Raw genomic sequence first — 16455 nt, 5'->3', positions numbered from 1 at the left:
AAAAGCAAGTTCCAAAGGGTTTAAAGTGAGACTGAGCAAAGGTCTGAGATTAAAAATGTGTCAAAGGCAGTTGAAGTCAGTGCTACCAAATCCACTCATATTCTCAAGCTGAATTAGTAGAAGCAAATTAAGTGTTATTATTCACATTTAGGTGATTCAGACATGCTTGAAAGTTTACTTTTAAAACACAATGAAAGTAATTGGCTGTTAAATTAATTAATAATTTACACCAAGTCTAACATATTAACATGTTAATATCATTGCCTCTATAAACCAGTGTAACTTTCTGTAACTACATATCTGCATGTATCTCTAGCTGAAGTTGTATGTCTGTTCCATCCTGCAGTGTTGCAAAGGGAGTGTATCAAGAGCCTCTTGGTCTCCATTATGTCATGTTCATTCCCACCTTAAACAGCCAGTGTACTGCTGAACAACGCAAAAAATGGATCCCATTAGCCGAGTCAATCCATATGTTAGGCACCTATGCTCAGACAGAGCTGGGGCACGGTTAGTCTCTCTCTCTCCAAGACAATTATGACAAATGTACTTTATTTATTTAGACCAAAATTAAAGTGTTGTCCTTTTTGGTTTTAGAGTTAACATTGTGTATATTTAAGAGTGACCCTTATAGGTGTTGACAGCTCAGTATGGTCATACAGTATAACGAATAGTTAGCTGGCTAAAGTCACTCAATTCCTGAAAATAAGTACTCCTGATTTAACCTAGTGTTTACCTTTCATCCAAACGTGTTATATTCCATCCTGTATATTACACTTTTCTAAAACACATTTTCATCCAGGCCTTATTTGCATACAGATATTAAGGAGTAAGAATTACATGTCACCCACTGTCCGTTACGACAGATCCAGCTTTTTAGTATGAAATCTGTCACTAGCCAGTTATACAGTTGATGCACTTCAGATTCAGCTTCTGTGTTTCCTCTCCATTGCAAAGATGAATTTTGTTGATACTTATTTAGCTTGATTGGTAACAGCCCTTATTAGACGTGGGTAATGCGATATATTCCGATAATGAATATGGGCAATATTGTTATCGTGGGCACTTCAAAATATCGTAAATAATAATTTATTAACTATTTAATTTTTTTTTTATAATGCATTTAAGAATACTTTGCCCGTCAACTGTATAAATGCACAACACCGCTGTATTCTGCGTCAAAGGGACACGCTGCTCAGATGTATGAAAAGCACATGAATAAGTGAAGGAGACGCGCTGAATTTAAGTGCACGCTCAATGACAGCAGAGGGCGCTGATGAACTGCAGAATGCAGCGTTTACCCCAGAAACCCCGCAAACATAAGCAACCGCTCTAGTGAAGTTTTTAAAACAGCCATTAGTTTTTTGTAATCTCAATGTTGTTCATCACAGCACCAAATATTTAATACCTAAAGACTTAATAGGCTATTTATTTTCAAACTTATTTTTTTTTAAATGTTTTAATCTGGACTACAACATGCCCTAATGATTAGAATTTTTTATTTTTATTTGTTATTGTTCAGTAAAAGTTTGAGACACACCACTTCATTAGTTAACATGTTAATTCATTATTACCAAACTGACAATGAAAAATACTTATAAAGAAATAATTATTCTAAGTAATGTAAATTTCTTAGTTACTGTTTAATAACATTAAAATCAAAATAATTTTTGTTAATGGACCTAAGATAAAACTAACAATGATCAGTATTTCTTAACTAACATTACCAAAAACATTATACTTTCTGTAACAGATGTAGCTATTGCTCAATCTTAGTTAATGCATTAAATAATGAGAACTTATTGTAATTTGTTACCTGTTGTTCTTTATAGCCTAATGCTGCATTCACATCGCATGCGAATGACGCGAATAAATCGCACTATTCGCGCCAAGTTGGGCGTGTGAACATTTTGAATCCATTCGCTTCATTCGCGCGTAACATTCACTACACAACAGACGCGAATTCTCGTCACACCTCCGAAAACACCAGATCAAATTTTCAAATAGGAGCTCTCTTAATAAATAAACCACATATTTGAGTGAAAACAACTACATTCTCGCCTGAAAAACTATTAAAACTACATTTTGTGACACAATAACGGTATTTTTAAATTACTTTGGCCTCTGTGTTTCCCATACGTCACTTTACCACGAGACAGCAGTAAGCAGGCTCCTCATTGGTTAACGCAGCACGAATATCCGGCAAAGTTCAGATTTTTTAACTTGAGCAATTTGCGTGTTTCGCGTGATCCTTGCTGCGTCATTCGCGCCGCAGAATACCTAATGTGTCTCTGCATTGACTTAACATGTAAATCACTTGCGCTAATCGCGTCATTCGCGTGAGGTGGGAACGCAGCATAATTCTTTTGCACTTTAATCTGTTTGAAAATTTTACTTTTACAGCTCTGAAAAAAATTAAGAGACCACTTATTGATTTCTCAATGTTAAGTGGTTAATTTTTTCCAGAGCTGTATATATTTTTGGTGCATTGTATTATTGTATTTAAACATTGTTATTTTTGTTATTACAAAAAAAGGTTCTCAAAGCTGTTATGCTATGGCAATATTTTTTTGCAACTTATTTCAATATTGTGATAATACCGTACACCGTGATAAAGGCTTCAGCAATTAATCGCAACATGAAAAATTGATATCGGCACATGCCTAAGCCCTATTGTGTCTTATTATTATAAAACAATTTTATTACATTTATGAAATTGAAACAAAAGATGATATATGCATATTTTGGTTTAAAATATGCATACCTCAATAACACATTAAGCAAAATATCACCTAATTATCCTTATCAAGAAATATTTTTTTGTCAATATCGCACACCCCAAATGTAAATAAAATTAAACAAATTTTTTTTTTACTACAAAATGTATTTATTTTATCAATGAAAACTATAATTAGTAGGAATGTAAGTTTTTAAATGTGAACAAGCAGCAGGAACTGAGAGAGTAATGGCTTTGTGCAGAAGTGTCAGTTAAGAGCCCGATTCAGACGGGATTACAGGTAGATTAATATGGGGACGTGTGGGTAAAGTAATTTTACCTCAGGATGTCTGTAATATTAATGGGCCAATTCGCACGGGATAAGACATCTCAGTAAAACTAGCAGAAGTGGGAGGAGTAACTCGCTTTACGCATTACAGTAACCTCTGTGTCGTCATGTGCGTATGACGTTGCTGTTATCATGTGAGCAAACAAATAACTTGAGCGGCAGTCTGAACTCCGTCTCATATGTGTGAGTGTTTTAATCAAGCCTGCAGTGTCCCTCTCAGATACTGAAGCTTTCGCGCCTCGTTCGTAATTTTCGTAATTGTTCTGCATCTGCGAGAGTGTGGGCGGGCTTTTGATATCGCGACTGTACTTCCTGCTCTACTTCCTGCTCTCTACTGCCGTTGTCATGACCATAGACTGTAAAAAAATATGGACGTAGTATCCGTGACATAACCCCTAGGATTCTGATAAGCCGCTCTGAAGCTTAAAGTAGTGGCGAGCTGGGCGTTGCCATCTTGTGAGCGAGTCATCGTGTGTCACTCCCGGATAACAGAAAATGGGCAAAAAGGCGGGATGTGGGCGGAGCTTAGGTGACGCAATGACTATAGACGGCAGATAAATGGCTATCCACCTGTAACCACGGCCTTAATTATGCAGAACTTTAAGGCTTTATATAACATAAACGAATGAGTTTATGAGAAAAAAATTCACCCCCCTCACAGTTGTCATGAAGGTCAAAATTAGCCGTATTACCCAAAACCACAATTTGTACCAGGCTGTAAACATGTTTTTTTCTGCTGTAAAGTTGGGCATTTTAACATGGGGCTCAATAAGATTCTGCTCCCTTCTGGAGCCTGCCTCTAGTGGCCAGTTGAGGAATTGCAGGTTACGGCTTCAAGAGAGATTGCGGGAAGTTGCTGCTTGGTATTACCAAGGGGGTAATCTAGCACTCGGAAAGCTTTCCACCCATAGGGGTGGCCATTGCTAACCAAGCCATCACCTCCTGTTAGAATCCCATTGACTCCCATTCATTTTTGAGTCACTTTGACAGTGAATAACTTTACATCTGAGGCGTTTAAAGACTCCATTTGTCCATTGTTTATTTATAAAGAAACACGACAATGCATAAAAGGCTCCATTACCTTGTATCTTACACTATTGCCCCGTAGAAGCTGTTTTTTGTAAAAATAGGCTAACGATTTCGTCATAACCAACGCGACTCTGTCGCACAGTTGAGAAATTACCGTATAGACAGGAGGAGACGCTCGCAGGCAATCTTTTACTGTCTATGAGACAGTCGGGGGGATGTGGAGACATAAAGTCTGATAAAGTCAAAGGGGAAGAATGGGGAGAAGCCGATAGTGAGCCAATCAATCAATCAATCAATCAATCAATCAATCAATCAATCAATCAATCAATCAACTTTATTTATATAGCGCTTTTACAATCACGATTGTGTCAAAGCAGCTTCACAGTGTCAAACAGGATAATGTTGCAACAAAATTAGATTTGGCTCTACAGTCGTTCTGGAGAAAACAGTGATGTTCTCAGCTTATTTTAATTTATCATATAGCGACTTATGATTTATCATATATGTTGGCAGATCAGTATTATAGTTTATAGAATTAAATAAAACCTAATTCATAAATTTTATTTGCATATTTAGTTGAATAACTTTGATCATAATTTTAATATCCCCAAATGAGCAAGCAAAGCCAAAGGCGACAGTGGCAAGGAACCAAAACTCCATCAGGGCATGATGGAGAAAAATAAACCTTGGGAGAAACCAGACTCATTCGGGGTGCCAGTTCTCCTCTGCCCTATTAACACACCGTGTATGATTATTATTCTGGCAACCTTACAGGTCAGAAATCATATTAGATCGGAATATTCAAAATTTCAGGGCATCACGCAAGAGACGGGTTACACAAGAGTATGAATACTTGAAAGATCGGAGTTATTGTGCCGGAGACAGGTTTATTGAGGGAGACGTGCCGGTGAGGCAAATTCAGAGAAGACACCAATTGACACGGTCTCAGCAGACACTCCAGGATGTGTTGGTCATGTCCAGGCGCAGGTCCACCATCCGATCCGGACACGGCCTGGATCTGGGATAAACCTTGGGATAAACAGAGAGACTAACATTAGCGTAGATGCCACTCTTTTTATGATGTAACGAGTACATAAGGTGTTATTGAAAGTGTTCCCGGTTCCGGCTGACCTAGTTAATGCAGCCTAACAATCAGTCAATTGATTTGAACAATTGGCACAGACTGAACGGGAGAAAAAGTAACAGGAGAAAATATTTAAACAACGTGATTCAGATTTCAATTTCCACAACTACTAGAAGACCTATAACTGTCAGACAAGTTGCTTACGTCACATCTACATCGTCAAGCTCAGTCTGAGCCTGCGCATTACGCTCAGCCATCAGGAAGTGAGTGCCTCTAATTGACCTCATTTTCCGCCGTTGACGTCTATGGGATCGCTCTGTCCATTTCTTTTACTGTCTATTGGTATTACCCAAGGTCATTTTTCCGGACCTTTTTACAGAAGGTAAAAGTCTCGGTATTCTTTACTGACATTGCCCGTAATGATTACCGAAATGGCACATTCGGACGGGGGACTAAAATCACAGAGAACCTCTGGTAATAATTACTTTGCTCCCAAATCCCCATGTAAATCTAATCCAGTCCGAATAGGGCTAAGAAAATGTATCTGGTAAGAATATGGGACAAACAGGTCACCCTATTGTTTCTCTCTCAAAAGTAAAATTTCAGAATGTTATGTGAGAAACATTATAAAGCCTTTTGATAGAAACGTTGACTATTTTGCTTGACATGCTTGAATATATTATAGAAATAATCTTGACAAATGCTTTTGGAGATTTTTCTTGTTACACTTGATGTATGTTTGTTATGCATTTTGTTCAAATTGTATTTATTGCAATTGAAGAGCATCTGTTTTAAGGAATACAGTTATTTTTAAAGCAGTAAAATGTTATTATAATTTATTTGCAAAAAAGAATAATTAATCATTATTAAATCTGTTTAATCAGCATCTGCATGACCTGCTTAAATTATTTCTCTTCTTTTTTTGTCATTTTCTGTCCATTATCTTTAATCCCATCCATATTCATCTACATTCATACAAACCCACATTTTTATTCCACTCACTGGCTTCTGAATGCCTCCTTTTCATTTTACTTCCTTGTTTGTTTCTCTGCCTTATCAATAAATATTCAACCTTTCTACTCGCCTTTCTATCTCTTTCGTGTACCTTTTTTTCCCCTTTAAATTCTCTGCTCACTTTGACCCTTGCCCTATTGAAGCTGTGTGCACCGAGGGCGTCCAGAGCCCCTTGACCTGCACTTGGGCATGTTCCTGCCAACGCTGTTGAACCAATCCTCACCTGAACAACTGGAAACTTTCTTCATGCCAGCATGGAACCTGGAGATTATTGGCACCTATGCACAGACTGAGATGGGGCACGGTAACAAATCTGGCAACCTATCTGCACGCATATATTACTATGCTTTGGACCAGTCATGTGGTCTTGTAAATTTTTCTAGATTTTGTATAAATTTAAGCTGGAATAGATCGTTACTGCATCCTCTCTGTTACTGAATTTTTTGGACAGTATTTTATAGCTTTCATAAAGGAAAAGGAAAGACAGATGGATGGTTCCTAATTGTATAACACCAATGTGACCCATCCACCTGCAGAGCCATACATGACAGCAGTTTCTAATCAGCAGTGCCAGGCCAGCATTCTCAGGGTTTTTCCTACTTTGAAATTTGTTTAGTGGACGCCAACAATTTTTTTTGTCCCGCCAAAGCCTTATTTAATGAGTTATTGTGATTTAAAAATTGACATAAATGACTAATGCGTACGACAAGGCACATGTTAACTAAGTGACAGAGAGCCGCGCACTCTGTCTTCAAAACGATCACCGTATTAGCTCTTTCTCACTCGCACATATCAATCAAAATCAACTAAACTGACACAATGGTAAAAGATCAGAAGAGTGTTGGCTAGAAGGGGTATAGCAGTACTAGGAGGTGAGGCAAAATCTCACAATAAAATAACAATAAATACATTTGCTACTTAACAGATGTGTTTTATTAATGCCTACACCTACCCCAACCCAAAACATACCCTTACAATAATGCAGATACGTTAATTAAATGACGCGATATTGATGTGCGCATGCCCAGTGCCCGTAGTTGTATCCCTTAACTTTTTCACTGTGCTGGACGTAGTGTGATGACATCACCGTTTCAGAAAATATACAGATTCACTGTACACACAGAAACGGCAGATTGTCGTTTTCAGATTTATCCACTTTAGGACCCGGTTTCAAAAAATATTGGATTCATGCTTCTAAAACGCCGGATCCGTGTGGACGAAAAGCTGATACAGTACAAAATGTATACGTATACAGCTAAGCGCATCTCCGTGTGGACGGGGCCATAATCCATGTTCCACGTGGCACGTCCGCACAATATTTTCCCTGAATTACTGCTGGATGTGAATGCAAAAAATGCACCTCTTTTGACAGACGTTTTGCACACGCAGCTGACATAAACCATACTTTCAAATAAACGGAAAAAATCCTTATGAAGTGTTTTCTGTGCTGACAAATCTTTTGCGTTGTTTTAACAGTCTGGGTTCAAACACAACGTGTCTGCTTTTGTCCGATTCATGAACTAATGACTCATTTGAACCGATTCATTTTAATGAACTGATCTGTCCAACACTGAACTCACTAATCGGTGTGTAATCATTTACTCACAACATCTCTGAAATGGGAATGCAATTGTGCTTTTCCCATTAAACAAGAGGGGTCAGTAAGAATTAGTCTTAATAATCCACAGTATTTTCATGTTTTTTTATATGTTATCTATCATGTTATTTATATTCATAATGTGTAGTAAATCACCAAAATAAAAAATAAAATAAAAAATTGTTTAGACTGGAATAAGGTGTAACCAGAACAAGGCAAGTTGTTGATACCCAATAATTTTATTAAATTGTATATGGTAGAGAATTAGACTATTTGTTATTACACTTTTAATGCTGCTTTAAAATGATTGTTGCCAAAAATAATTAATCAGTAAACCATGCAAACTGTGTAAAAACGAGGAACAAAAGAAACAAATATCAAGACATTATTCATAAAGAGATATCAAAATTAGATGAGCAAAAAAGAAAAGAAAAAAAAGAATAAATGTAAAATAAATGCAAATAATATTTTGTCAGTATTGGGCTCACAGATCACGGCAGTAGGTACTTTTACTGTTGGTGTGTGTGTGTGTGTGTGTGTGTGTGTGTGTGTGTGTGTGCGTGCATACGTACGTGCGTGCGTGCGTGCGTATGTGCATATGCGTGTATGACCTGGTCAGCCTCCACCGAAGATAATTTCTGACCCAGGAAAGATTAGAAGTTTGAGTAGAGCCGACTAATGCCTTCACCCCACCACTAACCCTAACTTCACTGAGGCTATACGCTTTTGCTTTAACTTCCATCTTGATATTGCTGGCCTGGTGGTGTGTATGTCATTGGATACTGTTGACACTAACGAAACATGGAGCTGGAAGCTTAACGGTCTAGGTTTCATTTGTTGGATCCAGAGTCAGTGGCACTCTGAACCAAAATCAATGACCAACATATTCTCCTAATGTAAACTGATTTTGGATGAGCTAGGCAGAAGTGGGAACTTTTGCAACAGTGGGGGAAAGAATTTTCAGAACAATGTTTGATATCCATTTTTAGAATCAATGCCATAGGTGTGTTTTGCTGTTATCTAATAAATATATCCAATTGACCCTCAAATTGATTATTTCTAATATGTTTTATTTTTCAAATAAATAAACTGTAATTTTAATAAAATCTGAAGAAAAAAGTTTCAAGAGTGAGCATTAGTGAGCATAGGGTATGTATTTTTCTTGCTGTCAAACATCTACAAGGGTTACCTTACTATGCTATTAGGACCTTTGAACTGAAAATAAATAATATAACATACTTAACCACTAAGTGGATTGGTTAATTTGCTCAGTTGCACATACACTCTTGAACAAAATCTTAAGACCAGGAGATGCATTGCAAATTTTACACATTTCGCACTAGTGGGTCATAAGCGGGTTGTAAGTGCTACTTCAAAATGGCAAAAGAAGAAACAGGAGCAAGAGACAAAAAATAGAGAGAAGGCTATATATTGAAAACTGCATTTAAACTCAAACAGGTTGTTCATCAGCTGATTAAAAGTTAAAGACCATAGCCCAAAAATAAACGCACAACAGTACTAAAAGTGTCAAAAAAGGACTCCGTAGTGAATAGCCCCATCGTTCTTGTTGATCACTTCAAAAACTTGTTTCGACATGCGACTGTTTCCAGGAGGCTGGTGGTAACGTTGCTCCATGTAGTGAAGATGGCTTCACAAAGGGCATCCACGGTCTGGAACTGACATCCATTTTTGTAAAATTCCCTTGCCATCCATCCCCAAATGTTCTCAATGGGATTTAGATCAGGGGAACACGCAGGATGGTCCAAAAGAGCAACCTTATTCTCCTGGAAGAAGTCCTTCGTCAGGCGGGCATTGTGAATTGAAAGACCCAGTCATTACCCCACAGACGGGGGCCCTCGGTCAAGACGGATGCCCGCTGCAACAGATCCACCATACCAGTTGCCGTTTGACGCCCCTGCACAACCTGAAGCTCCATTTTCCCATTGAAGGAAAAAAGCACCCCAGATCATGATGGAGCCTCCTCCACTGTGCCGCGTAGAAAACATCTCAGGTGGGATCTCCTTGTCATGCCAGTAATGTTGGAAGCCATCAGGACCATCCAGGTAAAAAAATTCTCGTCAGAGAATAAAACTTTCTTCCACTTTTCAATGTCCCATGTTTGGTGCTCCCTTGCAAATTCTAAATGGGCAAGTTTGTGTCGTGGGAGGAGACGTGGCCTTTGCAGACGTTTTTTGTTCTTGAAGCCCTTCTCTAGCAGATGACGTCTTATGGTTATTGGGCTGCAGTCAGCATCAGTAAGGGCCTTAATTTGGGTTGAGGATCGACCTGTGTCTTCACGGACAACCTGTCGGATCCTGCGGCTCAGTGCAGGTGAAATCTTTTTGGGTCTACCACTTGACTTTTTTGTCCCATAACTCTCAGGATTTTTTAAGAAATGTAAAATGACTGTCTTACTGCGTCCAACCTCAGCAGCGATGGCGCGTTGCGAAAGGCCTTGCTTGTGCAGCTCATCAAACCTGCCACGTTCAAAGAGAGAAAGCCTTTTTGCCTTTGCAATCAGGAGATCTTGACAGTATGACTGCTTGAAGGACAATGACATGAAAGCCATATTTTTGTGCAGATTTGTCATTTTTATGGCTATGTTCTTAAACTTTTGATCAGCTGATGAACGGCCTGTTTGAGTTTAAATGCAGTTTTCAATAAATTGCCTACTCTCTATTTTTTGTCTCTTGCTCCTGTTTCTTCTTTTGGCATTTTGAAGCAGCACGTACAACCCGGTTATGATCCACAAGTGTGAAATGTGTAAACCTTGCAATGCATCCCCTGGTCTTAAGATTTTGTTCAGGGGTGTATAATAGTTAATACTTGACTTTGGAACTGCATGAATTTCACTTTGATTTTCTTGTATTAGATCTGTAGTAACAGTTTCTCTGTTGTTTCATGTGCAATATCCTTCTAGGTACACATATCCGTGCTCTTGAAACCACTGCTACTTATGACCCTTCCACCCAAGAGTTTGTTTTGAACAGTCCAACAATCTCCTCTATTAAATGGTGGCCTGGTGGATGTGAGTAATCCCTGCTCAAGTTACACAATTTTATGTCAAATGTAAAATGATATGGTGTACAACTGATTACATGACATTGGTTTATTTATTTATTATTTATTTAATCTCTGTCTTTCTAGTGGGTAAAACCTCAAATCATGCTGTAGTCCTGGCTCAGCTGTACACGCAGGGCAAGTGTCATGGCCTACATGCCTTCATCACACCCATTCGCTGTATGAAGACACACATGCCACTGCCAGGTATAAAACTTTGAGTTGGTCTGTTCCTAAAAGTTGGGATGATGTATAGAGATATAGAATGGAGCATGGGTGTGAGATTTTGCTTGTTTTTCTTTTTGTTTGTTTTTTAAATGTGGTATGGTATTATATGACTATAAGATCAAGCAGGTGTGGCAAACTCAGTTCCTGGGGGCCCACAGTCCTGCAGAGTTTAGCTTAAATCCTTATTAAATGCCCCTGCTCCAGGTAATCATGTTCTTTAGGATTTTCTGAAAGCTAGATGTTTGTTTGAGCAGGGAACTAAATTCTGCATGAGTGTGAACATCAGGGAGTTAAGTTTGGCACCCCTAGTTTAGATGGACTGCAGTTGTTACACAGTCACCAGATTATGGAATGATTGCTTGATCTTATCACAATTATATGCCTCTTTGCAATATATTTCACAATCATTTGTTGCCTTCTACATATGGGAATTGTACATCAAAACATACACCAATGAAATGCATGTTTTTATTGAGTAGAAGTACTTTTTAAAGGTGCCCTAGAATTAAAAATTAACTAATTGAATTAACCTTGCCGAAGTGAAATAATAAGAGTTTAGTACATGGACATCACATACTGTGAGTCTCAAACACCATTGTCTCCTACTTCTTATGTAAATCTTGTGAATCAAAAACACCACAGGAAAATAAGTGCATAAGTGAAAAATAAGTGAAAAAATGTATATAGCATATATAAAAGCAACAGAGTTACGGCAGGTAAGCAGGTCGTAGTTTGTCCATTTTATCTTAAAATTCACCCTTCACCGCGATTTTGATTGACAGGTGATCTGACCAATCATCTGCGGATCTGCCGGTTTGTCCCACAAAGCAGTCAGGAGAGATTAATGTTGGTTAACTTGAACTTGAAAACGGTGTGTACTGACGTCTTTCTGCGGTTGAAACATTTCTTTTAGTGTTCATTCATGTTTATATTATGCTTATCAATGAACTAGAAGGAAGAGATAATCGGTTCACGAGCAGCTTTAGCTGAGGCGCTAGTGATCACGACACATTAAAAAGAGCCCTACAAAAAACTAATTGTGGTTTAAATTTCTTTAAAGCTACGCTGTGTGATATTTCCCCCAACTAGTGGTGAAAAGGTATATGACCATGCATTGAATAATAGTTTCTGTTCCTCTCAATTCTGATTTAATTTGATCTCCTACGGTGTCCGGTTTAGTCCAAGATTAACATGGCAATCCCCCTCTTCACATTCGACACGTTGCCATCGAGTGTTAAAACGCGAAAGGCGAGGCTTGAATTTATGGTCTGTCCCTCTTTGGCTAATGTACTTTCAAGATGGAGGGGCAACATGGTGACCGGCATTCGAACCCCTCACCCGTATGCATTTTCAATGGCATATTATAAACTTACGAGAATACTTTATTACTTGAAAGAAGTAAATATACATTAATGAGCACATATTTTTTAAAGAACTAAGTGTTTTTAGCTAAGAATAAACTAAAAAAAGTTACACCGTGTAGCTTTAAAAAAGACAACATTTTAAAGTTTAGACTTTTTCATATCGAAAGTAACTTGTTCTGTCCTGTCTGTTGGCGTATTGTCATTATCCTCTTTGCTCCGCGATGTATTTTCTCTACGTGAGAACGTGTATGTGGCGTGAGATGCCCACGGCGTGTCGGACATAGCAACAGTAACTAAAGAGGTGGGGCTTTGCGAATGGTCAGCATAAGAACAAGTGTGTTTCTGTTTGGACAGTGAGTGACCGCGCGCTTACAGTGGTGAAGTGGCAGTTTGAATTGAACACAGAATCGATTCTGAATTTTTGAGAATCGATTCTGCATCGATAGATAAAGAATCGCGATGCATCGATGCATCAAGCTTTTCTCCCACCCCTAATAAACATGCAATATCGTTGACGAAAAAAGACAAGTCTAAAATGTAGACTGAATGACACTTTAAGCAGAACATCTCAAATGGAGATTGCTTCAATGCAGCTTACTTGTTTATTGGTGTTTTCAGATCATCCACATGAGAGAGAGAGAGCTCGCGTGCATATGGTTGCCAGGTAAAACACCGGATGAGTTCTTTTCACAGTAAAGCTCTGTTTGGGGGATTTAAATGACTGAAATCTGGCAACCGAAAGAAACGCGAGCTCTTTCTCGCGTGCGGATGACCTGAAAACACCAATAAACAAGTAAGCTTATTGATTAAAGTAAGATTGATAAACATTTTATCAATCTCCATTTGAAATGTTCTGTCAGGACGGTCAGGACCCACGAGCTGCTTCGTTGAACTGCTGTGAGCTGCTGAAATAAGCCAATCAGAGCAGAGCAAATAAGGCAAAAACAGAGCATTACATCCTAGGGACAATTTATAGGGTTGTAAATGGACCTGTAAAACTGTATCTGGACAATTTTTGCCCTTAAATAAGCCACATACCTCTGTGTAGATATCAGAGAACAATTTAACATATTGTTTCAACTCATTCTAGCGCACCTTTAAGTGTAAGTGGACCAATGCAACAGTGCAGTTTAAAGATATTGTTTCAAATTATGTGTTGCAGTTTCAGTCTTTGATTTTAAAGCCACTGTTATGGCAACAAACAAAATGACAGTCCAATAACTTACAAATGGTGATTTGTTGGATTTGCAAGAGGAAGGGGTGGTGGTGAAAGATGCTTAAAAAACAGACCTTTAATCCATCCACTAAATTTTCTAAACTTGGTAAACTGAAAAAAAAAACTCTTTCTATTCATATGTCTAAATATAAACTTAACAGTACCACATGGCAAACGTTAACTGACAACAACGGTTAAAAAAAAACAACAGTAAAAAGCTGAATGAAACCCCTTTTTTACATTGTTAGTGTTTCTGCAGTATCTTGTTGTTGTAGACTTTGTATTTAGAGATTATTTATGCCATTGTGTCCTGGCAACATAATTATTTTGTCTGTTACACGATACAAATGTTGTGTATGTGTACAGAATGCTGTCCTCAATAATTAAGCTATTGTTTTCATATCTGTCATGTTTTAACAGGTGTAGTGGTCGGTGATATTGGCCCCAAATTTGGTTTTGATGAGGTGGATAATGGCTACTTGAAACTGGAAAATGTCAGGATTCCACGTGAGAATATGCTGATGAAGTATGCCAAGGTGTGCATACCGTGCACACACAGAAATATAAAAAGTTTACCACAATGGTGTTTTAGAGTTTATAAGCAAAATCAAGGAAGATTTCTAATTTCAATTTAAAAAAACAAACAAAGTTGATAATTATGTGTGCTTGTTTATATTGAGTGGGTTCCAAAAGAATTTAAAACTGAAAAATAAACAACACAATGTTCTTACAAAAAGAATAATATAAAAGATAATAATAAAGATTTTTAGATGTTTACTATAAATAAGTAAATAAAGTCTGCGTTCTCTATTTCCACTGGAACATTCTCAAATGTATTTGCTTTACTTGGTGTGTTCTTGTGTAGGTTGAGCCAGACGGTACATATGTGAAGCCTCCTAGTGATAAGCTCACATATGGCACTATGGTGTTTATTCGCTCCATGATAGTGGGGGAGTCAGCCCGAGCTCTCTCCAAGTCCTGCACCATTGCCATTCGTTACAGTGCAGTCCGACACCAGTCTGAACTACGCCCAGGGTGGGTCTCCTTCTCTTCCTCCTCCCTCCTCCATCTCCCTCTCCCCCCTCTCAACGTTTTTTTTCTTTTTCTTTTAGAGAACCAGAGCCACAGATCTTGGACTATCAGACCCAGCAGTATAAACTATTTCCTTTGCTAGCCACTGCCTATGCCTTCCATTTTGTGGGGCAATACATGAGTAAAACATACCATCGCATCTCAGGAGACATTAATCAGGGTGACTTCAGTGAGCTGCCAGAGGTATGCAGAAATATATATAAAAATATACTCTTTCTATAATCTTTTTAGCATGTGTCTGTTTTATATCTCAATTTCAATGTCGTCTTTTATCTAATTACATTTTTTCATTATTATTCATTCTCTTTCTTCTTTCTATAGCTGCATGCTCTATCTGCAGGTCTGAAAGCTTTTACAACCTGGGCGACAAATGCAGGCATTGAGGTTTGTCGCATGTCATGTGGTGGACATGGTTACTCCCGCTGCAGCAGTTTACCCGACATCTATGTCACCTTTACACCGACCTGCACTTATGAAGGAGAAAATACAGTCATGATGCTGCAGACAGCTAGGTAAAAACACCTGTTTACATTCACTATTTGGATGGATTTCGTTTTTTAAAACAACTTTGAGTTACAATGAATAAGTAAAATAGATTTTGATGTATGTCTGTGAATTCATGCAGTGATTTGGGCAGGGCTGAATGTAGGGCTTTAAAAAAAAAAAAAAACTTGAATCTTAAATATTACTAATATTCAAATTATATTCAGATTTAAAAGGCATCATTTCAGTTAGGGGGAAAATAGCTTTTGGCTTGATTAAGGAGGCCACAAGAGGGCGCAATGAGCAAAATATTTTTCAAAGCAATGCAATAAAAACATGACATTATTAAAAATAATTTAATAAATTACATAAACAATTATGATCTAAACAACATCATGGAGTTATGCATAATTTGCAGCTTTTACATTTAAAAACACAAGATGCAGTGGAATGGGAAAACTTAGTCTCATAAAAAACCTCTCTAAAAAACCTCTCTTAAAGTTTTTTAACTTTAAATGAAACCTGGTTTTCGGAATGAAAATTGCAATAGAAGACAGAGATGCTAATCCTGTTGTTAATGCCATCTCAAGAAGCCATTGAGAAATAGGATAGGATTGCCATCTCTGTCGTTTTTACTAAGGTTGGAGTGTTTGTTGTGTGGATGTAGGTGTTATGGAATGCCATCACTTGTACATACAGTTTGTAATCAGACTCTTTTATTTAAATTGATGTCATTTATTTTTAAATGTGATGGTATACCAGCAATACTACCAGTAATAACCACCAACTGTTATATTATAATAACCACCAACTGTTATAGCAAAGATGCACCATGGAAAGCTGTGATTAAAATCTGCTTTAGTTATCGTATAACAAATGTCAAAATAAATATTTTTTGCAATTCCAGATATTATTACATTTTATCATATCACAGCAAAAGTGTTTGTAAACGCTAAAGTCTCAGGTCAGTATTGGATTTGCAGACATATTGGCCCTCATTTATCAAAAGTGCGTACACCAAATTTCCAGCGTACACCTTGCGTACACCCAAACCCACGGTGACTTTGAGATTTATCAATATGGACGTTGGCGTACGGCACGCTCAAATCCTACGCCAGCTCAGGAGGTGGTGTACGCACGTTTGAGTTAGTGTGAAAATGCGCAGAAAAGCAATTCCTAACACCACAAAACGCACTGACAAGATATGCTGTATTATGACCCACTGT

General features: G+C 37.9%; 1 protein-coding gene across 2 annotated transcripts in view; it reads left to right on the top strand.

Annotated features, from left to right (window-relative positions):
- The window catches only part of acox1 (acyl-CoA oxidase 1, palmitoyl), a 29410-nt gene that overhangs the window by 1265 nt on the left and 11690 nt on the right, over positions 1-16455 (top strand). Inside the window, exons 3-9 of one of the 2 annotated variants that reach the window (XM_067459436.1) lie at positions 347-507; positions 10707-10814; positions 10934-11053; positions 14075-14190; positions 14520-14689; positions 14767-14929; positions 15068-15258. In XM_067459436.1, the coding sequence (XP_067315537.1) occupies positions 347-507; positions 10707-10814; positions 10934-11053; positions 14075-14190; positions 14520-14689; positions 14767-14929; positions 15068-15258 (1029 nt within the window). Of the gene's footprint in view, positions 1-346; positions 508-6332; positions 6494-10706; positions 10815-10933; positions 11054-14074; positions 14191-14519; positions 14690-14766; positions 14930-15067; positions 15259-16455 lie in introns of both variants that reach the window. The other variant, XM_067459435.1, reaches the window with a different exon arrangement.

This window comes from Pseudorasbora parva, chromosome 12 (genome assembly GCF_024679245.1).
Source record: "Pseudorasbora parva isolate DD20220531a chromosome 12, ASM2467924v1, whole genome shotgun sequence".
Lineage (NCBI taxonomy): Eukaryota > Metazoa > Chordata > Actinopteri > Cypriniformes > Gobionidae > Pseudorasbora > Pseudorasbora parva.
Note: the sequence above shows the minus strand (reverse complement) of the source record. Positions and strands in the feature narration are given on the sequence as shown.